This window comes from Brassica rapa, chromosome A02 (genome assembly GCF_000309985.2).
Source record: "Brassica rapa cultivar Chiifu-401-42 chromosome A02, CAAS_Brap_v3.01, whole genome shotgun sequence".
NCBI lineage: Eukaryota > Viridiplantae > Streptophyta > Magnoliopsida > Brassicales > Brassicaceae > Brassica > Brassica rapa.
Genome location: NC_024796.2, coordinates 8270338 through 8297643, shown reverse-complemented (window position 1 = coordinate 8297643; position 27306 = coordinate 8270338). Strand labels below are relative to the sequence as shown.

General features: G+C 36.7%; 4 protein-coding genes and 1 long non-coding RNA gene across 6 annotated transcripts; 3 read left to right on the top strand and 2 right to left on the bottom strand.

Annotated features, from left to right (window-relative positions):
• Positions 1-1609: 1609 nt before the first annotated feature.
• LOC117131683 lies at positions 1610-4071 on the bottom strand. The gene is made up of 3 exons (XR_004454855.1): positions 2365-4071; positions 2218-2263; positions 1610-2138 (listed from the first exon to the last, which is right to left on the bottom strand). It is a non-coding gene; the product is annotated as an uncharacterized LOC117131683 (long non-coding RNA).
• Positions 4072-4321: 250 nt separating this feature from the next.
• LOC103852133 (cleavage and polyadenylation specificity factor subunit 1) lies at positions 4322-13047 on the top strand. The gene is made up of 25 exons (XM_009129034.3): positions 4322-4881; positions 4955-5108; positions 5194-5329; positions 5632-5777; positions 6143-6238; positions 6323-6375; positions 6547-6678; positions 6781-6832; positions 6926-7045; positions 7127-7258; positions 7534-7662; positions 7850-7927; positions 8284-8424; positions 8509-8603; positions 8815-9011; positions 9124-9893; positions 10055-10135; positions 10246-10311; positions 10401-10478; positions 11036-11266; positions 11433-11564; positions 11650-11823; positions 11926-12111; positions 12232-12593; positions 12694-13047. Exons 1-25 carry the CDS (start codon positions 4391-4393, stop codon positions 12806-12808), a joined length of 4347 nt encoding a protein of 1448 aa, XP_009127282.2. The 5' UTR covers positions 4322-4390; the 3' UTR covers positions 12809-13047.
• A 264-nt stretch (positions 13048-13311) lies between these two features.
• Positions 13312-22294, top strand: LOC103852132. The gene is made up of 2 exons (XM_009129033.3): positions 13312-21049; positions 21149-22294. Exons 1-2 carry the CDS (start codon positions 20589-20591, stop codon positions 22092-22094), a joined length of 1407 nt encoding a protein of 468 aa, XP_009127281.1. The 5' UTR covers positions 13312-20588; the 3' UTR covers positions 22095-22294.
• A 1677-nt stretch (positions 22295-23971) lies between these two features.
• Positions 23972-25205, top strand: LOC103852273 (proline-rich receptor-like protein kinase PERK2). The gene has a single exon (XM_009129185.3). It carries the CDS (start codon positions 24033-24035, stop codon positions 24996-24998), a length of 966 nt encoding a protein of 321 aa, XP_009127433.1. The 5' UTR covers positions 23972-24032; the 3' UTR covers positions 24999-25205.
• LOC103852131 (probable aminotransferase ACS12) lies at positions 25022-27092 on the bottom strand. 2 transcript variants are annotated; one of them, XM_009129032.3, is made up of 4 exons: positions 26683-27092; positions 26420-26551; positions 26170-26330; positions 25022-26087 (listed from the first exon to the last, which is right to left on the bottom strand). In XM_009129032.3, the coding sequence occupies exons 1-4, from the start codon at positions 27031-27033 to the stop codon at positions 25238-25240; spliced, it is 1494 nt and encodes a 497-aa protein (XP_009127280.1). In that variant the 5' UTR covers positions 27034-27092; the 3' UTR covers positions 25022-25237. The 2 variants fall into 2 exon arrangements, with proteins under 2 accessions (XP_009127280.1, XP_009127276.1); XM_009129028.3 differs by having other exon boundaries at positions 26411-26551; positions 26683-27033.
• Between the last annotated feature and the right edge of the window lie 214 nt (positions 27093-27306).

Here is a 27306-nt window from a genome sequence, read left to right as displayed (position 1 = left end):
TTTGAATAAGAAATCAATAGATATTTCAAGAATTTTGGTGTTTTGAATATATTTCTATCTATAAAAGAGTGACTCATGTTTGGCAATTCCTTTTGAGATTGCAAAGTGGATTAGCCGAGTTAGGGATGAACGGTCGGGTACCCATTCGAGTTCGGTTCGGGTCTATTCGAGTTTTGGTTTTTGAATTCGAAGATTTCATCCCCATTTGGATATTTCTAAATTTTGGTTCGGTTTCGGTTCCAGTTCGGATCTTTGCGGGTTCGGATAACAAATTTAATTTATTTTTTAATTTTTAAAATTTATTATATGCTTAAATCTTCTCAAAATCTATAAATAAATTAACATATTACATATAAAATTGAATAACATATGTCAAAATACCTAAAAATTAACATATAAATTGGCTTGATTTGAATATTTGAATAAGAAATCAATAGACATTTCAAGAATTTTGGTGTTTTGAATATATTTTAGCTATTTTAGATATTTAATTTTGACTATTTATATATTTTCAAATATTTTGGACAACTTAAAAGTATCTTATATATTTGGACATTAAATCTAAAAATAAGTAATATATGTAGGTATATAAATCTATTTTGGATACATTCGGATATTCGAAATGCATCTGTCAGGTTTTGTAAGTGTTTGTTGATATATGGATGGATTGTTTTGTGATTTGTTTGTTTATTGGACTTACGTAGGTATGTGTATATATTCTTATTATGGTGTTAAAAATGTTGTTTTAACTGTAGCCTACTATGGCTATCTAGTTTGTTTGCATTTATTTTCATCTTAACATCGCAAATTCCTTTTCAAAGAGAAAGAAAAACAAAATCAAGAGCTTTATGCTCTCAACCTATATGCATGGATACAGAGCTGACATTTATGCAATTTTTTCTGAGTTACGTTTCTTTACGAAAGTCTATGTAAACATGTAGTGATGTATTTAGTTGTGGACATTATCGATATGCAAAATGCCGTCAACAGACTCAACACTGCCTTTTTAATATAAAAAATTAGTAATTGTCCTCCTCGTGGGAGAGACTTAGCCAGAAATTTAAGAGAAAAATCAAAGTTGAAAATCATATATAATCGATTCAAATCATAGCAAGTTAGGAAATTCGAAACAGACGAAAGCTAAGTGGGGTTGACAGCAGGACGGGCTTGGAACTATCACTCACGCGTGCGTTTGCGACTATTCTCTATCGCTTCAAAACCGGGAGGATTTGGTTCATCGTCTCCTGCTGCAGCAGTGTTTCTGGCAGATGCAGCTGTTTCTCCACCTTCCCCTTCAACAACTGGGGCTTGGTTGTTGCTGCTACTCTCTGAGATAGTTGTAAATGTGTTATTTCAAATTAGCAAGAAGAAAACGTTTTGGTTTGGTTGTCAAAGAAGCTATTTTCTCTTATTGTAGAGACGGTGAAGAAGGTACGATGGTTTGATGTGAAAATGTATGAAGTGACACGTATTATTCCTTTCTAGCAAGCTCTTCAAGACATGTCGGTAGTTCCTGCCCTCCAACGCCATTCATCTGTAGTTTGTTTCAGGGTTTAGAGGCATTCAGGGTGACTGTAACAATTGTAAATATAGACAAATGTAGCGTGTAGGTGAAAGAGAAAAACATACAGCTCATGACCCACCCAGATCAGCAGCATCTCTCTTAGCGAGCTTAGTTTTCTCCATGTCGAAGACCACAAACATAGCATTATCGTTGCCGTCATCAACTGATAGCTCGACACGGTACCTCTGCAAAAAGGTTTGGAAAAATAAACATCCTTTTAAAACTCAGTGTTATCTAAACTGTGTGTGAGAATGTAAATTGCATGCCTGGGTAACACCGGTAACGTTGGGAGAAACGCATTTGTTGCAACGAAGAGAAGTGCCACATTTGTCCAACTTCTGTTGCACCCGATGCAAGCAACGAACGGCCTGCCATTCTGGTGGAGGACCTCAACAATCAGCGCTTTGCAAATGAAATCAGCTTCTCACGTCTTCACAAAGTCAATACAGTTACGATAGCAAATGCTATTTTCAAGTGACAAAGGACAATTAAACTATAGTGTAAGCCTGAGCGCTACCTGCTGATTAGAGTTGGAGATGAAAGTGTTCCGATCTCTCCTGCTGCACCTCCCAAGCTGAAGACAGCATGTATTATGCAGAATATTAACAGACATTTAAATCTGAGTCTTAGCGCTATAAAGAATGAGTTGTAACCTGGCTGTGAACTCTCTCATGGCAGGAATTTCTGAAGCATAAATTCCTGAAGGTTAATCACATGAGTAGCGGTTAGGCGTTCATCAATACGTGTTTGAGAGATGAAACGTAATATTGTACATATTTGTGCATCTTGCAACTTCATACCTATCAAGTTTTATAATGGAACCGTCCACTAAAGATGGACGGTAGTGATCGGCGCGAGCAGATGGGATGAATCTTTGAATCACCTAATTCTGCGTATGCAATCACTAGAAGAAGTCAACATTTGTTTTTCAACATCTCTTTACAATCCAAGCTTTATATCATGCGCAGTGTAGATTTTTTTTAATTTAAAAACTAAGATAGAATAAATCATGCTTTACATTGTGAAAAGACCATACCTTTTCATCAAGGAAAAGGAGGATGATTCCCGTAACCCCTTTTTTTTTTATGTTGCGCGAATCCCAGCGAACCACAGAAAAGGAGGAGACGACCAACAATGTATTGGGAAGTCCTACCAAATCGGAGAGCATCAAAGGTTGAGTGATATCTGATTGGGCAACAACAACGTCAGAGGAATACATTCTTGAAGGAGGCGTCTGGCTTTTGGCAAGTAGATGAAAGATTAGAAGGTGTCGGTGTAGGGGGATTGGAATCGCAAACTTCTCTTATTTATAGGGTTTGAGTTATCCTTTTGGTTTCAAATCGAATAAAGCTTGGATTGTAAAGAAAGGCAGACAAAGAGTTTGTGGGAGTAAAAAATTGTACGCTGAGAGAAAGGAAGATGAACAGGAAGACCATCTTTATTGGGAAAAAAAGGAAGAGGAAACGTAGATGATATTCGCGAGACAGAGAATATAATGATGATGTGGCACTATAATTTATTTTTATTGGCTGATTTTTTAATCTGAGTTGGCATCCCTCTCCTTTGAGGATATATTGCTTTTAGTATAGTATAGATTAGGAAATGGCAAGCCGTTGTTCCTCCACTAATGTTTTGGTTGTAATATAAACCAGAGCTTGAACCACAAAAGTCCGTGTGAGGGTGTTGGTATTTACTTTTATATAAATTATTTAATGATATTTTTAAATATATAGGTTATTAATGTAAGTTTTAATTTATTAAAATATAAAAATCCATTAATTTAATTAATTTCATATTAACTGAAATTATTATTTTAAATATTTAAATTATTTGAATATTTTTAGTCAACTATTTTATAAAATTAAATAATTTGAAAGAAAATTAATAAAAAAATTATTAAAAAATGAGACCTACTCGTTGACAAAAAAAATGAATCTTATATTTTTTGGACACAAAATTAAATATTATGTTGTTAGAAAACATAGATAATAGTATAATATTTCCATAATTAATTTATAATAGAAGAGTGTATTTAATTTAAAATTGTACAAAAAAGATTGTGTCCAACAGAATGTTATGTGTTTACTTTACCCTTCCAAACAAAGGAGAGATCATGGTTAAGTAACGCAGTGGCTAATTCTAGGGTCAGTTTAGATAGGGGGGCAAGCAGTGCGACCGTTTCGGACTCAATCCGTTGTTTTTATTTTTTAATAGATAAGAGTCCATTTTTTTTTATATTAGGAAAAAGAAAAGGGGTTTAATTTTTTTTATATGAAAATAATTTTTTGTATAAGTTTATTTTAAAAATAATTCTAGTATTTTGAAATAAATATATCTATCAGATTTTTTAAAGAAAATAATAATTTGAAAATTAAAGTTTTTTGGTTCCGGAACCCATGACACCATTGAGCCGGCATGCTCTAAATTTCTAATCTTAATTGACAATGCTAAGTTTTCAAGTCCAAATTCAACCTGATATACAATAGATTGTCTAAAATCTAATGTGCGAATCGTTTATTGATGAGAACAGTAAGGTTTAAACTTCGCACTTTCAAACCTAGATACAACGAAATTAGCTTGTTGAAGAACATACCAACTTGTTTTTCTTAATACATTTAAAACTTCAAGATCTATTCTATTAAACCAAAGTCAACCGGTTAAATCAGCTTACACGGAAGCATATCCAAACCAGGCATCAAATCTTTAATCCCGGTTCGGTTCGCGTATTCAAAACCGAAAATTGAATAAAAAACCCCCGTGCGGGGGTTAAGACGGACCCCTAGATTACTCAGTCGCTCGATTCAGCAGAGGAGAAGTAACTAAAGGATGAGTTTCGCGGCCTTCAAGATGATGCATTGGCCCACCGGCGTCGAGAACTGCGCCTCCGGCTACATTACCCACTCCATCTCCGACACAACTCCGATGCAGATTCCCATCACCTCCGGCGACGACCTCGACCCCGATTGGCCCGCTCCCCCCAAGCGCGGGATCTGCGCCGTGCCTAACGTCGTCGTAACCGCCGCCAACGTCCTCGAGGTGTACGTGGTTAGGGTTCAGGAGGAAGGGAACGGTGCTAGCAGCCTGGAGCCGAGGGGGCAGAGGCTCGCTAAGCGCGGCGGAGTATTGGACGGCGTCTCCGGCGTTTCCCTCGAGCTCGTGTGCCATTACAGGCTCCACGGCAACGTTGAGTCGCTCGCGGTGCTTCCTATGGGAGGAGGGAACTCCACCAGGGGGAGGGATTCCATCGTGGTGACGTTCCGCGACGCGAAGATCTCGGTTCTTGAGTTTGATGATTCGATTCATAGTCTTCGATTGAAGTTAGTGAGAGTGTGAATTGCTTGATTTGCTTTTGGTAGAAAACTAATAATGGATGTGTTGTTTCGTTTTCAGCTCGATGCACTGTTTCGAGGGTCCGGATTGGCTTCATCTGAAAAGAGGAAGAGAGTCGTTTCCAAGAGGGCCTTTGGTGAAAGTGGATCCTCAAGGGAGGTGTGGAGGTGTTCTTGTTTACGGTTTGCAGCTGATCATACTCAAGGCTTCTCAGGTGTTTTTTTTTTGTTTGGCATCATATATTCAGTTTAGTTTGTGAAGTTTATTTTCTGTAAAGAGACTTATGCGTTGGTTTTCAGGTTGGTTCTGGACTAGTTGGGGACGATGATGCGTTCACTTCTGGTGGGACAATTTCTGCTCGAGTTGAATCATCTTACATAATCAACTTGCGTGATCTCGGAATGAAACACGTCAAAGATTTTGTTTTTCTACATGGTAAGTTACCAAGAAAGGTTTTTCCATGTTGATCCACCTTATTTTGAGTTCTCCTTGTATCTCTGAATATGTAGCTAATCATAATATATATATTACTAACTTGTTGGTTTTAAATGCAATACGACATCAAACAACTTGCGTATTTCCTGTTTTTATCCAGCGTATGCATCTTGTCATGGGCAATTGTATCGTGGATTTGATTTTTTTTAGATATTCTGGTTTTCCAAATAGTCATAATGTGAATAAATTAAGTGGTCCTTCTCTTTCTAATTATTTGTTGTGGCATCTTGTGTCTTGTTCAGGTTATATTGAGCCTGTAATTGTAATCCTTCAGGAAGAAGAGCATACATGGGCTGGGAGAGTTTCATGGAAGCACCATACTTGCATGCTTTCTGCTCTTAGTATCAATACGACATTAAAACAACACCCAGTCATCTGGTCAGCTATTGTATGTTCCTGATTTGCCTCTTTTATCTTAAAATAATGTTTCTTCCTAAGAAGGCAAATATTTGAATATCTTTAGTAATCTATATTGTAAGCTGAAAGCAGAAACTGAAGTCATATCGAAAGATTATTGTATGCTCAATGTTATTTCATGACTAGGCTTTTCAGTCAACTACCAAGAAAACAGAAACATGCATGTTGACTTTTCTTATTTGTTCTTTGTTTAGAATGCTCAAAGGTTTAGGAAAATATTCGTAGAATAACAAGCTTTTTTTATGCAAATCAGTACAATTGAACCTATTAAAAAATATCCTTTGTGCAAACTTTACTCCCAATCATACTTATTCCCATTCTCTTGGTATTTTCCAGAATCTGCCCCATGATGCCTACAAACTACTTGCAGTACCATCTCCGATCGGTGGTGTTCTTGTGTTGTGTGCAAATACAATCCATTATCATAGTCAGGTAATTTGATATTACTTAGCTTAATTTTTTCGAGGCTGAAGTCTACAATTACTTACACATCTGAGATACCATATTTTCTTGTAGTCAGCCTCCTGTGCTCTGGCACTGAACAATTATGCCTCCTCAGCTGATAGCAGGTGCAGTTTTCTTGCACACTCTCTACTCTTCGAAATTTGCCTTCTGCTTATGGATACAATCTTGTTGCCACAATCTTGGTTTAGAATCTTATAGCTTGTATTAGCAATTGTAAAAATCTGTTTATACTGTTAACCATATTTATTTTCTATTGTGTGTCTGTTTTCTTTCAGTCAAGAACTGCCTGCATCAAGTTTCAGTGTGGAACTCGATGCTGCCCATGGAACCTGGATATCGAACGATGTGGCTCTTTTGTCAACGAAGTCTGGGGAATTGTTGCTGCTGACTCTTATATATGATGGGCGGTAATATTTTTATTTTCTTTTTAAATTTCTGCTGAACCTTGTTTCGCTGCAACTTATTTTGTTTATAATATGTGAAACTCACTGCTATTTTCTTTCTTGAAGTGCTGTGCAGAGACTTGATCTTTCCAAATCAAAAGCCTCTGTGCTTGCTTCGGTTAGTCAACATCTTCTCTCAATATATTGGTGCTTCACTTTCGATCCAGTTCAATTAGAGAATCTCTAAGATGTAGTACCAAATTTCTTGCAGGACATTACTAGTGTTGGAAATTCCCTTTTCTTTTTAGGTAGCCGTTTGGGAGACAGTTTACTGGTTCAATATTCCTGTAGATCTGGACCCGCAGCATCCTTACCTGGGTTGAGAGATGAGGTGATAGGTCAATCCTTTTTAGGCTGGTCGGGGTATTAGTTAAATGCTTATCCGGAACTTGTAAATTTCTTGCTTATGCAGGATGAAGATATTGAAGGTGAGAGTCATCAAGCAAAACGTCTGCGGATGTCTTCTGATGCTTTTCAAGATACAGTTGGAAACGAGGAGCTTTCATTGTTTGGTTCAGCCCCAAATAACTCCGATTCATCACAGGTAGCAAGTTCTGCCTTGGCTAGAGTTTTGTAGAATATCCTCTTGAGTTGGGGTCTTTAACAGAACATTCTCCCTTTCGCCATCTGCATGTGCGTACAATAGCGCATAAATCAATTTAAAAAATAAGTCATGTTGAAAAGAAAATTAATGGTTTAGTTACTGAAGAAATAGTTTGCCTTTGCAAAACTGCAGCATGTATTATGTCAATAAGAGTTAGATAACCTATGTTCTCATTTCCATGAAGTTTCTCATGTTTACTTTTTCAATAAATGCAGAAATCATTTTCATTTGCAGTGAGAGATTCACTAGTTAATGTTGGTCCAGTGAAAGATTTTGCTTATGGCTTAAGGATAAATGCTGATGCAAACGCCACTGGGATTTCCAAACAGAGCAACTATGAATTGGTGAGCCGTTTGTTTAGTAGCTCTTATATAATACTAGCCGTGGAAGTGTTTTATATAAAACGTAACATTCTTAAGGTTGTCATTCAGAGACGTCTTTGTTCCACAACTTTTAGTGTCCACCTGCCTGCCTCGTATTTTGTCTATAAACTGAAAACGCCAGACTAAATATATGTATCTTGGCATTTAGGTGTGCTGTTCTGGTCATGGGAAGAATGGTGCTTTATCTGTTCTTCGGCAGTCAATTAGACCCGAAATGATTACTGAGGTATGCATATCCCAAATTGTTTCTGGTATATGAGATGAAGGGGGAAATATACTCCCATTACTATGGCTTGGACGTAATTTCGTATATACCTCTTTCAAAATTTGGATGCATTAGTTTATAGTAAACTCTGAACAGAAGGCTGTATTAGGACATTCTCGCGGGGTTATATCTTTCACAATTACTATCTACCACTGGAATATTTCTGTTTAGTAATAATCTGGAAAGAAAAGTAAAAAAAAAAATTATGTGCGAATGGCAAGTTAAAAGTGGATATTTGATCTTACTTAGTAATGCTATGTATGCGACCTGGTATCTTCGATCCTTAACCACGATATTCTGCATGATCTTGTGGGTAGGTTGAACTTGGAAGCTGCAAAGGAATATGGACAGTTTATCACAAGAGCTCCCGTGGTCATAATGTTGATTCTTCTAAAATGGCTGCTGATGAGGATGAATATCATGCCTATTTGATTATAAGTTTGGAGGCTCGCACTATGGTATATTTTACTTCTCTGTTTTGGTCGTACATCATTAGATCCTCCTATTGTCAATAGAAATACCTTCAATGTTTGGCTTTTCAGGTACTTGAAACTGCGGACCTTCTCACAGAAGTCACTGAGAGTGTTGACTATTATGTTCAGGGAAGAACAATTGCTGCTGGAAATTTGTTTGGAAGGTTAGCTGCCATAATATGTTTTTGCTGCATCTTGTGAGATGTGTTTCTTGTAGAAGCATATTTTTTCCTTTACATCTTTTATATTATTAACCCCATGTGCTGTCTACTAAGCTTTATCCATGGCTTCTTTCTAGTCATTGAACTGTGTCTACTACATGCAGCTGTAAGAGATAGTAAATGGTATTATAATAATTTCCATGTTTTTTTTCAGACGTCGGGTAATCCAGGTGTTTGAGCATGGTGCCCGTATACTGGATGGTTCTTTTATGAATCACGAATTAAACTTTGGAGCTTCTAATACAGAATCCAATTCTGGTTCTGAAAGTTCCACTGTGGCATCTGTTTCAATTGCCGATCCATATGTTTTACTTAGAATGACAGATGGCAGCATTCGCCTGCTTGTTGGAGGTATGTTAGGGAAATATTATCTTCTTATGCAAAAGTTGATCTTTTAGTCTATTATCTTGGGCATATTAACATGTTTTACTCAAGCAGTCTCATATGGAACTTTGAATTGCAGATCCTTCGACTTGCACAGTTTCTATAAGTACTCCATCTGTACTTGAAGGCTCTAAAAGGAAGGTATCGGCATGTACTTTGTACCATGATAAAGGACCAGAACCCTGGCTAAGGAAAGCTAGCACTGATGCATGGCTTTTGTCAGGAGTTGGAGAGGCTGTTGATAGTGCTGATGGTGGACCTCATGATCAGGGTGACATATACTGTGTCCTTTGCTACGAAAGTGGTGCCCTTGAGATATTTGATGTGCCTAGTTTCAATTGTGTTTTCTCTGTTGATAAATTTGCATCTGGAAGAAGCCACCTCTCTGATATGCCTATTCATGAGCTAGAGTATGAACTCAACAAAAAATCCCAGGATAATGTTTCTGCAAGGAATGAAGACATTGTGAAGACAAAGGTCGTTGAGTTAGCTATGCAAAGATGGTCTGGGCACCATACACGCCCATTTCTGTTTGCAGTTTTGGCTGATGGCACAATTCTTTGTTACCATGCTTACCTGTTTGAGGGTGTTGATGGTACCAACGCAGAGAATAGTGTTTCTTCAGAAAATCCTGCTGCGTTAAATTCCTCCAGCAGTTCTAAGCTTAGGAATCTGAGATTTCTCCGCATCCCCTTGGACACGTCTACGAGAGAGGAGACTTCAGACGGTGTTGCAGCTCAAAGAATTACCATGTTCAAGAATATTAGCGGTCACCAGGGATTTTTTCTTTCTGGCTCAAGACCAGGTTGGTGCATGTTGTTCAGAGAAAGACTTCGATTTCATTCACAGGTATGATACCCTCGCCGAAAAAGACAATTTTTGTGTTTTTGCGTCTAAAGCAAACAATGCTATGATTTCAATATTTTGGAGTTCTTAATTAACAATGATACGAAGCTTGTATGGCTTTTCTTGAGAAAGTTCCTCTATCTCATGCTATCACACTTTTTCAGCTGTGCGATGGATCAATTGTGGCTTTTACTGTGCTTCACAATGTGAATTGCAATCACGGATTCATATATGTCACGTCACAGGTTTAATAGTGTGTCTATGTCTCATTTATGTTGTTCTTTTCTATTCTTATTGTTGGCATGTAGGCTATGAATTCCTAAAAGATAACTCATCTCATATTGACATAAACCAGGGAGTTTTGAAGATTTGCCAATTACCTTCAGCACCAGTCTACGATAACTATTGGCCAGTGCAAAAGGTGAGTTCCATTTCATCGCTTACTGTTTCTGTATGTTAATAATAAGTATATGAGGACTGATAACGTTAATGCCTGATATTCCTGTCTAGATTCCTCTGAAGGCCACGCCTCACCAAGTTACTTACTACGCGGAGAAGAACTTGTACCCACTGATAGTATCATATCCGGTACGAATATTAGCAATGATAATATTATCTACATTTTTCTACCTAATCCGCATTGTATCTTTGGTAGCATTGGATGATTTCTATTTCTGTGGTTGAAATGGGACGATAAGGCATTTAGGCATCACAGGCAACATTAATCGGGATATTTAAATATTTCATAGGTTACCTAGGCAATGTGGCAACTTTCCTCAGCTCTCAGTTTTACCTTTTTCAGCTATCTGGAATTTTCTTAATTTAAATTATCAATTTGCCCCTTCTAGAGCAGGCTTGAGAAAGGAAAACAGGTTTCAAGAGCTCTAAATTCAAATGGATGCCACTGTGAATTTCATTATGAATATCACATATACCGGTAGATTTTGGTTGGAGCAATATTATTAGATCCTGCTTATTTGCTTTGTTTGATAATTGAACACTTGAACTAATGCGTATTTATTTGTTTTCTTTTTGTTGAGAAGAAAGGAAGTTCTGTGTCAGTTATGTTTTACCTGCCTATTTATTCATTATTATTATTCTATCGTATTAATACAGGCAATATCGTTGGTCTCTCATTTTTGCAGGTCAGCAAGCCATTGCATCAAGTGCTTTCTTCCCTAGTTGATCAAGAAGCTGGGCAGCAGATTGACAACCATAATCTGAGCTCTGATGATCTCCAACGACCATACACCGTTGAGGAATTTGAAATCCGAATTTTGGAACCAGAAAGATCGGGTGGCCCTTGGGAAACTAAAACCACTATTCCAATGCAGAGCTCAGAACATGCACTCACTGTGCGAGTTGTCACACTTCTTGTAAGTTAGCTACTAAGCCTGCTAACTCATAATATTGTTCTCTGCCTCCATAAAGAATGTTAATTGAATAATATTGCTGGGAGCATATCTAGGGGTCAATCTAATAAATGTCCTTGATTAAAATGCAATAACCAAGGCTCATTTTCTTACTACCTGGCTGTTTCAGAATGCAAGCACAGCGGAGAATGAAACCCTTCTTGCCGTTGGAACTGCTTATGTCCAAGGGGAGGACGTTGCTGCAAGGGGCCGTGTGCTTCTTTTCTCTTTTGGAAGAAATGGCGATAATTCTCAAAGTTTGGTATGTTTATTTGGGCCTACAACTATAACCTTATTCATTTTCATCTTAGATGTTGGATTTGTTCTGAAGCCACTTTTTCAATTAGGTTACTGAAGTCTACTCAAAGGAACTAAAAGGAGTTGTATCAGCTGTAGCCTCCATTCAGGGTCATCTTCTAATATCATCTGGTCCTAAAGTCACCTTGCACAAATGGAATGGCACTGAATTAACTGGTGTTGCTTTCTTTGATCCGCCGCTCTATGTAGTCAGCATGAATGTGGTACGTTTTACTTTCCTGGCTTAGCTTAGTTCCTGTGGATGAGTTTTCCTCTGCGTGATTTGGCTTTGTTGCACATGCTAATTTATCTTTTTCCTTGCACAGGTAAAGAATTTCATCCTCCTTGGTGACGTTCACAAAAGCGTATACTTTCTTAGCTGGAAAGAACAAGGGTCCCAACTTAGCTTACTAGCCAAAGATTTTGGATCCCTCGATTGTATGGCTTCAGAGTTTTTGATTGATGGAAGTACGCTAAGCCTGGCTGTCTCCGATCAGCAAAAGAATCTCCAGGTTAGCATCCCTCTTCTTATCGCTTTTAGTGTGTACGTGATGTGATCAGGCCTTGCTTATATGTACTTGATGGAAGATAGTGAAATACTCTTAAACTGACGGTGTACTGATCCCGAACAGATATTCTATTTCGCACCGAAGATGTCGGAGAGCTGGAAGGGTCAGAAACTTCTGTCAAGGGCGGAATTTCACGTGGGTGCGCATGTGACAAAGTTCCTGCGTCTGCAGATGGTTGAATCTCTCAGCGCGGATAAAAAAAGTCGATACGCTTCGTTATTTGGTACTCTAGACGGCAGTTTTGGTTGCATAGCTCCACTAGATGAGGTCACATTCCGTAGGTTACAGTCTCTCCAGAAAAAGCTAGTGGATGCTGTTCCTCATGTTGCCGGTCTGAACCCACGCTCTTTCCGTCAGTTCCGCTCGAGTGGTAAGGCTCGAAAACCTGGGCCTGACAGCATAATCGACTGCGAGCTACTCTGCCAGTAAGTTTTCTATATGTTCAACCATATGTTACTTGAAAACCGTATGATATCATATGATCATAGACGGAGATGATCCTAATGGTTTTTAAAATGTTTGCAGTTACGAGATGCTTCCACTAGAGGAGCAGCATGCACTTGCTCAGCAGATTGGGACAACCCGAGCTCAGATTTTTGCGAATCTAGTTGAGCTCTCTGTCGGAACCAGCTTCTTGTGAAGGTCAGATCGTAATGCGTCGTTGTTGTTCACCATGGACGACATGAAGACAAAAAAAGAAAGGCAGTCTTGCTTAATGTTGTACAGAAGCTGTATCGTATGGTAACTGTCATGAACGTTGATGTTTAAGTTACATTTAGATTATGTTAAGAAGATTCTTCTCCAAACTCTTTGTTTGTTTCATGTCTACATTGAATACCTTAAGATCTAGACAGTATCTTAATTACACAACTTTGTTTAGTTTTGAGTATTATAAAATTCGGTCGGTTTACCAATGAAAATGTCATTAAAAACAGTGAAAATAGCGAGACAGTGGAGATTATAAAATGGTAAAAAGCTTTTAAGTGTGTGAAGAAGCAAATGGGCAGGCTTGATGATTATTGTGTCCAGCACACAAATAGCAAACACGTGCGCATACTCACCACTCCACGCTCAAAAGAGATAAGCCAAATGGTACAACAAAGTAGATGAGTCTTTAGTTTTCAAAACACAATCATAGTAACATGTCGTTGTCTCTTTCTGCCCCCTATCTTGCTTTCTTTCAAATGTCTACCAAAGTAATAGCATTTTTACTTACTTTCTCTGTATCTTTTACTCTTTGTCTTTGAGAATCTATTTTGTTATTGAAATTTTATGTTTTGAGAAAGTTTTCGATCAATTCACAAACCCACTTCGCGGTGGGAATTTGAAAACTTCGCCCCTTTCAAATATCCCACTACTCAAAAAAGAGACAGAGAGAAGTCAAAGTGCGAAATAAGTGTTTGACATAATAATATGTCAAGCACCATTATGTATTCATAACCACAAATTTAGGGATACATTGGCAACAGATTAGTGACTCAAATTATTAATAATTATTGTTTATAAATTATATACATTAAATGTTGTCACCCGACTTGATATTTTCATAGGAAAATGTCTCATCACATCATATGTGTACTTAAGTGCAAATTTTATGCGTTATGAAATTTAAAAGCATCCTTGTTTTGTTGGGTTTTTAATTTGGGTCTTCAGAAATTGTATCTGAAGAGATTTAATTTGAGAAAAGTTGTTTTAAGATTCTGTTAAGTAACAGGAAAATGGTGGTGTTGTAAGAAACTTTCTAACGGTGAAACAAAACTCAGAGACAACATCCAATTGTCAGTTATTTTTTAAGCAATATCCACTTTTACTTGTCGCTAAGTTTTCACACACGAAAGGTTCACATGACAACATTTGCGAATAATTAAAAGTTTGAGAAGAAGAAGAAAAAGAACTGAAAAGCAAATGATTGGAGTCAGAAGGAGAATGTTGGTGAAATGCTTAGCAGCGTGGCTGAGTGTGTACTGTTGCAAGTCAGCGATTTCCTCCTTTCTCATAGATCACTTTATGATTGGACTCCTGCTTCTGTTTCACTTCTTATTTTCCTCATTTCTTCTCTTTATGTTAATGCGTAAATAATTTCGAAATTTTTTTATTGCATAATTTATTTGTGTGTGTGTGGGTTTCTAGTTTATTCATGACTGGACATGGAAATGATTAAGAAAAATTAACCAAAATACGAAATAATAAATAAACTGGATGCAAACCAAAACACTTTTTTACAATAAGAATAATAGCACACTTTTTGTAAATATTTTCACAATTAGTATAGTATTATATAACTAGAGTAATTACATATTCTATTGAATAAACTAGAAACACACACAACAATATTTTATGTAATAATAAGAATGTATGCAAGAAATGAACGTAAACATTGATTCAAGAAGACATTTTTTTTCTTTTCTTTCGTGGAAAAGTATGCAGTGAATTTAACATGTAAATTAGATTTTCATCCGCGCTTTTCTTTATTGAATAAATATTATAAATTTTACATAATATCTATATTTTAATTTTTTACATAGTTTACAATTAAATTTATATAGATTATTTATTTTAACTAGGTTCACAAGTGTGATAAATTTTTGGGATTGAAAATAAAGTGCCATGTATTATATAAAACAAATATTTAATAGCTATGTTAAATTTTTCCCTTACTTTCTCTGGAGACCCTAAACCATTCATGCATCTTGGTTCTTCTTTTCTCTCACTCTGTGAATGTATCTTGCATTTTTTCTGGTGTGTGCGATTCTTCTGTTTGGTGCTTTATCGTGGTAAATCTGTTAGACAAATATCAACGGTCGACATGGATTTTCTATTTGAGATTTCTCTTCGGTGAGATTTTCGGCTTTACGGTTTGCTCTTTTGTATTCTGTGTGTAAGTTGGTTAGTTATTTCACCGGACGTATTTAGGTTTTGGTTTAGATGGTTTTAATTTTTTGTACTTTAAAAACAAAATTTCAAAAGTCCACGAAAATAAAAAATCTTTGTAAAAAAAGAATTTTACATTTAGTATTCTACGCTGAACTGCATTCTCAAATAAAACACAATTTTGACGTGTTTTAAAAGTTGTTATATGATAATTGATTTTTTGAATTTTATTTATGTGTCATCACCACATTCATTTTCAGTAAAAAAAATGACATGACTTAATGATAATGATGACTTATCTTAACTCTTATTATGGCATGTCAAATTGCATTCATGAAATTTTACATTTTTGATAAGATTCTTTAAATATAACAATAACTTATATGTATCACATTAATGAAATTTTAAAATAATATCATAATTATAAATATATAATTCTTTTACATTAACTTAGAAAAAATAAAAATATGCAAAAATTTTGGATTTTATCAAAATAAATTGTGAATATATTTGTTAATTAAATGTTCGGATTATGCTTTTATTCATTAATTGGTATAAAAATTAATCAAATTACCAAATTACTAAATTATGTTTGTTGAACGAATTTTAGTCTACTTATTGAGTTAATTAATAAATTGCTTTATATCACATAAATGTAGATGTAATTCATAATTTATTAAGTTAATTAATAAATTAATTTAATATTTTTATATGTTTTAACAAAAACTAAAATTTATACATTTATACATGTATATAAATATTAAGATAAACGTAATCATAAATATAAATATAATATAAAATAAGCAAAAATTATTTTATAGCTTAAATTTAAGGAAATCTAAAAGTAAAAATAAAAATTTATAAGCCAAAAATATAACTTATGAAAGCTTATTTATATTTATAGTGAAAAAATCTAAAAGGTTTTAAAAACATTAAAATATGAATTTTAACTTTAGAAAATATTTTGTTTTTATAAATTTATTATTACCGTTCATGACGGAGAAAACCTTCTAGTTTAATATTTTTAAAGAAAACCGCTTAATATGTAATTTATATACAAAACAAATATCTATCTATATAGTATATATATGGCAGACAAATTACTTGAGATCATAAATAAAGGTCTTACAAATCGTGAAGCGGGTCAAAGCATACGAAAACCCCATCGTAGGATGCGTCGTCAAATCTCATAAACTAACTCTCTCACGAAGCTTCCTTCACGTTCAACTCCATAATTTCAAAGTATGAATACATTCAATTAACCATTTATGTCACATTTTGTAAATAGATAAATCATCCAAGTGGTATATCTCTAGACATATGTTGATTTCCATGCTAATTTTACGGGATGTCTCTTACTCCAATCACTACAAATCCCGGTGCATCAGCATGATTAATACAATTGATTTGATTTACAAAAATATGTCATGTAAATATTAAAATGTTTGAGTTAAATTGCCTGCTTGTTCCTCTTAACAACTGGCCTAACACACAATCAGACACTAGCTATAAGAAAGTAGTCAATTTTAAACGAAAAATACCACAAAATTTTGTTGTTATTTTGCATCGAATTCCAACAATTGGGTATTTTGACGCAAAATGATGGCTGTAGCGACATATGAACGAAACAGTTACGTTATTGTAAATCAACAAGGATATACCAACAAACTATTTCCTTCTACTTTGCAACGAAATGTACAACGGGTTACAAAGTAGATGAACATGTGGATGACGATCCTAGGGCGCAATGCGCAATGAGAATGTTGCGTTCTGTGAGAAAGGATGGGTGCAATGCGCAATGAGAATGTTGTATTCTGTGGAAAAAGATGAATTATAATATTTTTGTTGTGGTATATATTAAAAAATTTAAAAGAATTTATTTGATCACTTATGTTCCAAGTGAAATTATCTTTTCGGGTACATATTTAGAGATAACTCTAGAGTTAAGTGTGTTTCAGCTGGAATAGTTAAAGAATGTGTGACCTATTTGCGTTATTGCGCGAGTGACGCCAAAGAAATGGCGATTTAGGATCAGTAAACAAACATTCCAAGCCTCCAAAAATGAAACCATCACTTATAGCACGTGATAGGACCCATGGAACGAGTGAGCGGGCGTAGGAGGCCTATGGACGATCAATGCGTTACAAGAATTGTAACATCTCGATTGGTGGTATATGTGGAATGGCATAATATAATTGATTTGGCTACCTATGTTATCAAAGTGCACTTACCTTTTCGAACACTTCTCCACAAAGAACTCTAGAGTTAAATGGTTTTTGAGCTGGAGTAGTAGAAGGATGAGTGACATGTCGAGAATTATTCGCGATATTTGTGCGAGTGAGGTTAAAACACGTAAAAATTGATGTGGTGATTGCATGGTTTGTAAACAAAGCTTTTGTCTATGAAAAATTAACGCTCGCATGGGATGGAGCCCATGGATCGAATTTGGCGGGTGTGTAAATTACTAGTCGTGGATGATTGGGGAGTTACAAGTGGTATCAGAGACGAATCCCGACAGAGTCATGTGTGGGTTTACACTAATATGAGTTATGATCCTGAGACGTAATGTGGACACTATGTGAGAAGTAGTGAATTGTAACATCTCAGTTTGCGGTATATTGGAATGGTTTAAAGGAATTGATTTGGCTACCTATGTCATCAAAGTGTATTTATCTTTTCGGTCACTTGTCCAGAGAGAGTTCGAGAGTTAAGTGTGCTTGAGTCAGAATAATGAAAAGATAAATAACCTATCAGTAAGTATTTTGCGATATCGTCTGAGTGAATACAAAACATAGAAAAATTAATTATTATGTGATGATCGAAGGATCAGTAAAAATATCTTTCAAGGTTTTGAAAAATTAACGTTACGGCCACCACGCCTTATAATACCCATAGATTGAGTAAAGAATGTAGAAAATTCTTTAACCGTGGACAGTCAAGGTATTACAAAAATACAAATCGAAGTTAGAGAGTTTAGAACGTCTAAGTTAGAAGTTAATGTAAATAAAGAATATAAACCATCTGTGTTTAGAATGTCTAAGTCTAAGTTTGACATTCTATTCTAGGCAAAGGATTGAATCTTGAAGCTTTTCCAAATTGCCACCTGTGTTGTAGAAGATTTATCAATAAACTATTTTTACGACTCTCGCGAAACACTTGGCTGAGTTGCTTAGGTTTATTTTATTTTAATATTGTTTGTCTTGTTATTTGCGTATGTAGGACTAGGGGTGGACGTTCGGATATCCATTCAGGTTTGGATCGTGCATTTTGAATTTTTGGGTATTTCGGTATAGAGGTATAGAACCGTTCGGTTATTTCTACATTTCGAGCCGGGTTCAGGTATTTTAAGTTCGGGTTCAGCTATTTCGGGTCGGGTTCGGATATTTAGATTTTGAAGAAAAAAAAAGAAATTTTTCATTGTTTAAATTTTATGTATTTAAAATATATACTTTTAACTTAATTGGTTTAATAATTTTTAATATATTAAACTATTTATCGGTTTGAAGATAAAATTTTAAAAATAGAAAGACACTAATGTAGTTGTTATTTTAAATTTTTTGATGCAACGTTTGTTAATGTAAGAAACAAGAGGTTAATATGTATTTTAAGTGAATTACAAAAAAAAAATTCCATAATTATATGTATATTATCTGATTTTGAGCCATATGCAAAATCTATAAATATTTTGAATAAAATTACATAAGTAAACTAGAAATATAGGATCAAGTATTCATATGTTCGGTTATCTTCAGATATTATCCGTTCGGGTTTGGATATCCAATCTATCCTAATTCAATATCCGTTCGGATATTTTGCTACTTCAGTTCAAATTTTTTGGGTTGGGTTCGAATACAGTTTCAGATATCGGGTAAAATAGCTACCCCTATACAGGACTGTGTGTGTGTTATTTTTGAAGATGCCCAAAAGGAGAAAAAAATATGAAAAGCAGATATATAGGTTTTTATGAGGCATTGTTAGCCTATATTTGGATGAAGTTTAAATCACAAAATAGTCTATTTTAGTAGTTTATGTAATAGAACAAATTACTAAATGACAGTGTTTAAGCTTTCGTATTAACAAATAAGTATTTGCTAATGTATAGCTCTAATATAATTGTTTTCCATCTCGTTACTTAGCAATAATAACTATGCGTATGAATAACATATGTTTTGAACTCGTTTATTTCGTTTATTGAAAACATGCAGTTGGAGTGTCTTTTTTTTTTAAGTTCGTTAGCCTTCGTCTAACTGGAATCATCAAGGTAAGAAAAAAAAAATCATCAAGGTAAGTATGCAAAATAAAAATTTATATGCCGCGGAAATATTTTCTTAATATTCAAATACGTATATAATAAGATTTTATTTTTGACCAAACAAAACAGATGTTCAGATTTTATCTCAGAGGTTCTAAAAACGAAAGAGTAAATGATAAAGGCATGGTAAAGATGTTCTTGCCTCATAGTTTAACGACAACACATCTCTTCCTCGCAAATGGTTGTTTTGCCATTGGTTGGCATTCGCATGCACCCCCAACTTATTTTAGTTATCATTGTCGTTAATATAATAAACTATAACTCTAATTATGATTATGGTAATGCTCTTGGTACGCCTTTATTTGCTCCTCATGCGCTTACTCTATAATTCATTTTCCAGCGTAATTTATTCAAAGAATGTCTCAGTAAAAGATCGTCTACACTTAAAAAGCATTCCTTGTAATTTAAAATATTGAGCAAGTCTAAATAAAAACGAAACTGCATTTTCATGGAAAGGTGAAAGTTATGAGATAAATGTCAATTGATAAAAAAGGTAAGTAGGAGTACTTAAAATTTTATATACAGAAAAATTATATTCCATCCGTTTCATATTTTAATTGTCATTTTACACTTGATCATATAGATTAAAAATATATTTAATTTATATATTTACTAATTAAAAACATCATTATCACACCTAACGATATTTCAACAAATAGACAAATATATTGGAATATAAAGTCAATAAATTTTATATTTGAAATTATAAAGAGATATTTATTTTGAAACGAAAATTTTACTGTACAACGACAACTAAACTGAAACGGAATTAGTACAAAATTTAATATTCTTTTTTTATTCATGGGTTTTTACAATGTTCATGTTTTTATTCTATCTTTGACCACAGAAGATTATATATCTATGTAAAAACAAAGAAATTTGGTAAAATATTGGTCATTTAATCTATTGTGTACGTATAGAGAATGGAAGAATCATAATGAATAGATTAAGAATTTTGCTGAAGAGGACTCCTCTAACATTCATTCCAAAGTTCCAATCATTTAAATAATGTAAACGAATATCAGAATACATTATTTCACAATTCGAATACCAAAACTTATTCCTTTTTTAAATAATCCTAAAGTGTAATGATGGGTAGAACACCCCACGAGCCATTCACACATCAACTTTATCATTCCCCTAGAAGAAGAAAACTATAGCTTATATCTTAAATCTCATTACCTCCCTCCCACTCACTCCCATCAAATCAAATCATTCACTTTGCTTTGCCTCTCCAATGGCTCTCGAAACTTTCCTAATAAAACTCAAAAACGCCATTTCCTCCAAACCCACTTCTCACCGACCAACCCGATCAACATCTCCTCCGACCACCACCACTTCCTCCGTCGGAGTTTTATCGTTCGAGGTGGCACGTCTCATGACCAAACTCCTCCACCTCACTCACTCTCTCACCGACTCCAACCTCCTTAGTCTACGCGACCACTCTCTGTCCTTAGAAGGTCTCACCAAGATCGTCACGGCCGACGAAACCTTCCACCTCAGCCTCGTCTGTGCTGAGCTCGCTGACAGTCTCGCCCACACTGCTGATTCTGTTTCCCGGCTGAGCCTCCGTTGCACCACCCCGAGCCTCCGCTCTTTCCACCGCTTGTTCCATGAGTTCGCCGACATGGGTCGTGACCCTCACGGATGGGTCATCAGCTGTAAAGATACTGACTCTAAAAACAAGAAAATCGAAAGGTAAAGAAACTAATTTGCAAAAAAAAAAAAAAAAAAAAAAACTAATTTGCACTTAAACATTTAAAAACAGAGTCTTATTGAGTTTGTTAATGGAAACAGATACGTGAGCGTGACGACAGCTTTGTATAGAGAGATGGAAGAGATGACGAGTTTGGAGAACTCCCTGAGAAAACACAGCTCACAGATTGGGATCGAATACGAAGAAGACAACAAGAAAGTGATGGATCTACAGCAAAAGATTGAGAGACAGAGACAACACGTGAAGTATCTGAAAGACAGATCTCTATGGAACAAAAGCTTCGACACGGTCGTGTTGATCCTCGCCAGATCAGTGTTCACCGCACTCGCGAGGCTCAAAACCGTCTTCTCCTCCGCCGCAGCAGCATCAAGCTCCCCAACCGTCGTGTCTTTTCTCCCGCGCTCTCTCTCTTCCTCCTCTTCATCGATGAACCTCGTCCACCCCAGCCCAAACGACGAGGAGAGGCTCAAAACGGCGTCGTCCTCTGCGTTTCTCGAAGAAAGCGCGAGACTCTTGAAACCGCCGGAGACGACTCTTGGCGGGTCCGGCGCGGCGCTTCACTACGCGAATCTGATCGTCGTGATGGAGAAGATGATAAAGCAACCGCAGCTGGTGGGTCTCGACGCGAGAGACGATCTGTACTCGATGTTGCCGGCGAGCGTGAGGTCGTCGCTCAGGTCGAGGCTAAAAGGAGTTGGGTTCACGGCGACGGACGGTGGGTTAGCGGTGGAGTGGAAAGCGGCGTTAGGGAGGATCTTACGGTGGTTGTTACCGTTGGCGCAGAATATGATAAGGTGGCAGAGCGAGAGAAGCTTCGAGCAGAGACACGTGGCGACGGCGGTGAATAGTCAGAACAGAGTGATGTTGGTTCAGACACTTGTGTTTGCGGATAAAGTTAAGACAGAAGCAGCCATTACGGAGCTTCTTGTTGGGTTGAATTATATTTGGAGATTTGAAAGAGAGATGACTGCTAAAGCTCTGTTCAATCTGCAGTCTCCTCCTAAATCACAGCTAATTTTACTGTAGAGTTTTTGTTTGTTTGCTTTTTGGTGGGTTATTTTTGGTTTCTTCTTCTTGGTTTAATTTGATAATACGCATTATGGAAAAATTAAAAAGTTATTTGGGTGGGGTTATTTTCTTGACATTTGAGAAATTATATAAAAAGTTTGTAAACAATGTAGATATTGGAATGAGTTTGAGTGATTATTTTCTTATTATATGTATTCGTTAAAGACTTAGTACAGGCTAATGCTCTGAGCTCTCAAAGACTCAAATACAGTTTTAGAGGTTACTAATCAACTCATAAGACATGCAAATTTGAATGAAACATGCTTTTGGAATGAAATATTTGGAGTATAATTTATAAACCGGGTGCTTAGGTTATTTTGTTTTTCGCATATATGTAGGTCACTAATAGTGTTGTTGATATAGGCCAAATTTACATCTATAAAAATGTGTTACTTGAAGACGATTATAAGAAACTCATCTAGTTTATGCAATCTACATGACTGATATTTTTTTATGAATAATATGAATTTAAAATTTAGAAAAAGTCGAATAATCAAATATGTAATATTTTTTATAAAAACAAAAATATGACGGTTACATCTAAGCATTTAAATATAATTTTTAAAACTATATAATTTATCCGTTTGTTATATATATGAAAACAGTGAAATGATTAAGAAATTGGAAAACATGATTGGAATTATATATTTATTTATTCTAAGTTTTTCTTTCATATTTAAAAGTTCTCCGAGAACCCTAATGAACGAATTTAGTAGGTATACATTTTAAATCTCCTAGAGAAAGTTGTTTGCTTTACTCTGTTAGTTGGAAGAGCTGAAATTTAAACGAAATATACATATTTTGATGAAATGAATCTAGAGAATAGAATTAGATGTCGAATATATCTAGTGCACCTAGAATACTTTACCTTTAAAGTTTGTTTGACTTTACAATTTAAAAGTACTAATCATTTAACAATAGCCAGATCGGTGCAACTCATGCGAGATATTAAGAGTCAACTAAGTTCTGTGTTTTCATTATCTTTTAAATTAGAATGTTTCAGAGAAATATAGACGCACCAACTGTTGGACCCAGATCCCGCGTCCAACCGTTGGGTTTTGGTTAAACTAACTTGTGGGTTGATGATGAGAATGAATATGCAAGAGGCTTTGGATTACTATGATCATAATAAATTCACAAAAAAATTGATGAAATGATTTGAAAAAAATACTAGAAAATTGGTTATAAATAAATAGATAAATGTATCGGTTCCAAGCTCATGTTTAGTCAGAGCATGTAGGGAAGGCCGGCTCTAAACATCAACAATGCACCACCCAATGTTTTAGTGCTAAAAAAAGTGTATCCTAATGTTACTGAACCCCCAATCCTCAGATACTCCATGATGATCTCTTAAGATCCATCTTCCTACAACTTAGCCCGTATTTAAATCATAGGCAGCATCACTGTTACACTTATACATCGAACAGATAATATCTAGTCCGGCAAGGTGCTGGACTAATCGCTGCCTGATGAAGATTTATGGAAGGAAAAATTCTTTCATCATTGATAGTAAATGTGATCGATTCATTGGTCCACAGTGATTTTAGGTGTTGCATTAAAACACCTCCAAATGTTAGACAAGGAAGAGTCTTTTCATTGCAGAAAATAAGAAATGATGATAAGCTAAACGGATTTATTGTGAGATTTAAGTAGACTTTAAATTATGATAAAAGGCAGCATGAAATGAATCTATAAAAATTTGGTGACATGACAGTGATGACACCAAATGGTTTAGGTGACATTCGTATAAAATAGTTTGCTCTAATCCAATAACGCATGCTTTAAACCAAAAGCCGTTTGGCTTTACTAAACACATCTCATTGACTTAATAAACACTTGCACAAACAATACTTACTTTATAAATAAACCAGACCACAAGTAAAAAGAGAAGAGCAAATGTCACAAATGGAACCCAAAGAAACAGAGACACCACCACAACCTAGAAAACAACCGAGGCAGCATCCTTCTGTGCCGTTCGTTTGGGAAGAACGGCCTGGCTTACCAAAGAAGAACTGGCAACCTTCACTAGCCACTTTCGTGCCTTCTGCTCCTCCGCTTCCGCCACCTATCCCTGTCCCGGTTAAGCTTGTCACCTCCGTTCCTTTCTGTTGGGAAAAGACCCCTGGAGAAGTGCTACTAAAGCTTCCACAACCACCGTCGGAAACCTCCAAGACTCCTCCATTACCACCTCCGGTCCCAGTTCCAGTTAAGCTGGTTACGTCCGTTCCTTTCTGTTGGGAAGAGACTCCTGGAAAACCGGCTCCTTCTTCCGCAAATGACCCACCTAAGCTTCCACAACCACCATCGAAAACCGTCACGGCTCCTTCATTACCACCGCCAGTTCCAGTTCCGGTTAAGCTGGTTACATCGGTTCCATTCCATTGGGAAGAAACTCCTGGACAACCATACCCTTGCTTTGTTGATTTCAACCCACCTGACCCCTTGGACCAACCGCTGTACGGTTGTGAGGCTGAACCCAGCAGTGATATTTATGATGATGCAAGCAGTGATTGCTACAACCAGAATAGGGGGACGAGTTCGATGCCAACATCGCCAGCCTATGATACTGATGACAGTACGAGCAGTTACATGACGGGAGCTTCCAGTCTCGTGGGAGCTTCGTTCTTGGAAGAGCTGTTTCCACGTCTTCCACAGGAGAAGGTCGAAGCTGCTGTTTCTCACCATGTCCAGGTTACTACAGCTTCTAATGACATCAAGTTTGGCTTTCCTGTGAGGACGCAATATACACTCCGGGAGTTAATAATGATGAGCCGAAGGAGGAGTTACATGAGAGAGCACAATCCTTCCATGGTAGAAGGACGTGAGTGGAGAAGTCACCAACGAAGGCTGAAGCTCCTTTAGAATAAAACACTTAACAATTTGTATCAAGAAACAGAACTTGTCGCAAAGTTCTCTTTTCATAGAAGTAGAAACTTGTTTTGATACAAACAGAGTATGAGTTTGAATGCCAAACTCTTTTCTTCTGCAAACAATAAAGTTACATCTTCTAATTCATTCCTATCTTCCAAACATCTAAAGAACTAACTTGCGAAAAGAATGTGTAACAATGGCTTACTAACCCAAAATCTGGCTTGCTGGCCTCAAGATGTGGATGATTCAGCAAGCAGTTTGATCCGTTCCATGATCACTGGGATGTCTTCATCAGCCAAAGCAGTAAAACAGCACCTAAACCAACCCGGTTCTATACAATAACAAGCTGTTCCAGGAGTGGCATTAATCTTAGCAACACTCAGTAGCTTCTCAAACAACTCGAGCTCGCCTTTCTCGCTGTAAGACGTCAGTAAACTGCTCATGTCAACCCAACAATACAACCCACCACCACTCTCAGCACACGGAATCCCTAACTGCTTCAAACCTTCCACAAAGAGAAAATGCTTATCTCTGATCCTCTGCCTGTGGGCCGCCATGTATTCCTCGATAAACCTTGTATCCGACAGCAGAGAGATGAGTATCCTCTGGACTGGAACAGGCATAGAACAAAATCTCATCAGCTTCTTGGCCGCGCTTACAACGTCTTCATGAAAGGAATAGATGACTCCAGTTCTAAAACCGGGAAGGGAAAGGTCTTTGGACAAGCCGTAGATGATATGAACCCTACTCTTATCGAAATCCCCCGAGGCAGCTACCTCCGCCATGCTAACAAACTCCTTGTCCCCGTAAACAGAACCGGCGAATATCTCGTCAGAGATGACGTGGATGTTCTTCTCCTGAGCAAAGCTCAAAATAGCGTGTAGCGTCTCTCTCGACAGTATGTTTCCAACAGGGTTTGAAGGGTTCGAAAAGAGGATGCCGGAAACCTTACTCCCTCGCTTTCTAGCTTGAGACAAAGCTTGTTCAAGCGCGGAAACCGTTACAGTGAAATTGTCGGAGCTACGACAGTGTACTGGTATAAGCTCGACTCCTGTCCTGAACTTAATATCTCTGTCAAAGCTGCAAAAATTTAGTTTCTTTAGATAAGAATCAAACTCTTTCATCAGAGATAAACAGTTGAAAAGCATATGCTAAGAGTTACCCTGGATAATAGGGAGAGGGAATGAGAAAAGCGTTTCCATGATCAGCCAAGCAGAAGGCCAATACTTCAACAGCAGGAGTCCCACCGGCTGTGATCACCATGTTTGAAGGGTCAAAGGACACGTTGCCTCCCATTATGCGTGACATGAAATCAGCAAAAGCCTGCAAATATCAAAACATAAGATAAAGAAAGTAGAGCTCTCTCTCTCCAAGCTTCTGATTCATATAACAACAACACATACCACTCTGACCTCTAGCAACCCTTCGAAAGGTTGATACATGGCGATGCTACTGACATCGAATCCACCATCAACATCAGATTGCATCATCAACGACTCCATCAAGTTCTCAGACATCCATCTCTGAAGCAAGTCAAAGCACAGCTACAAAAACACAAACCAAAATCATCTCAGATGAAACATTCGCCTCAAAATATCTAAATCTTTATTAAATCGTCTATTATCCCCAATTTTTTTTTTTAATTAAATAGTCTATTATATCCCGAAAATCTCACAGTGCTCTCAGCCAAACCAAGCTGGATAATCCCATCCCTATTAGTAACGCGATCGTACGGATCGGTCTTGACTCTGTCCAACCCTATATAGTAAGGCGAATCGGGAGGCTTGGCGAGAGGAGACGCTCTGGAGGAGACTCGGACACGTCCGATGGAGTTCCCGCGGGTGAAGAGGCTGGAGCGAGACGAGGTCCTCGGTAACTCCGTCGAGTCGGAATCAGGAGGAGGGGGAGAACGGCGTCGTTTGAGGTAGAGCTGGAGGAAGTAGAAGAGGCAGCAAGGGATGAGAGAGCCGACGAAGAGGCCTCCGCGGCCTTGAACCACTCCCTGGAGAGGAACTATCAGCCTCATCGCCAACTGATTCGAGCCGTTCCTTGAGGGTAACGATGACGTGTCAAGTGTGAGACTTCTAAATTTCCTTTGGGAGTTGAGTTGATATTAGGGCAACATTATTGGTGAGACAAAAAAGGTGTCCTTAGAATATTTTATTAATATTTTTAAGTTAGGGACAAAGTGTAAGAACATTTGTAATTTTGCAGATTATTGGTAGAACTTATCTTGTATCTTAGTAAATAAATTAGTTTTAATGTGTAATTTGCCCTAAAGGAAAACATTTTAATAGCA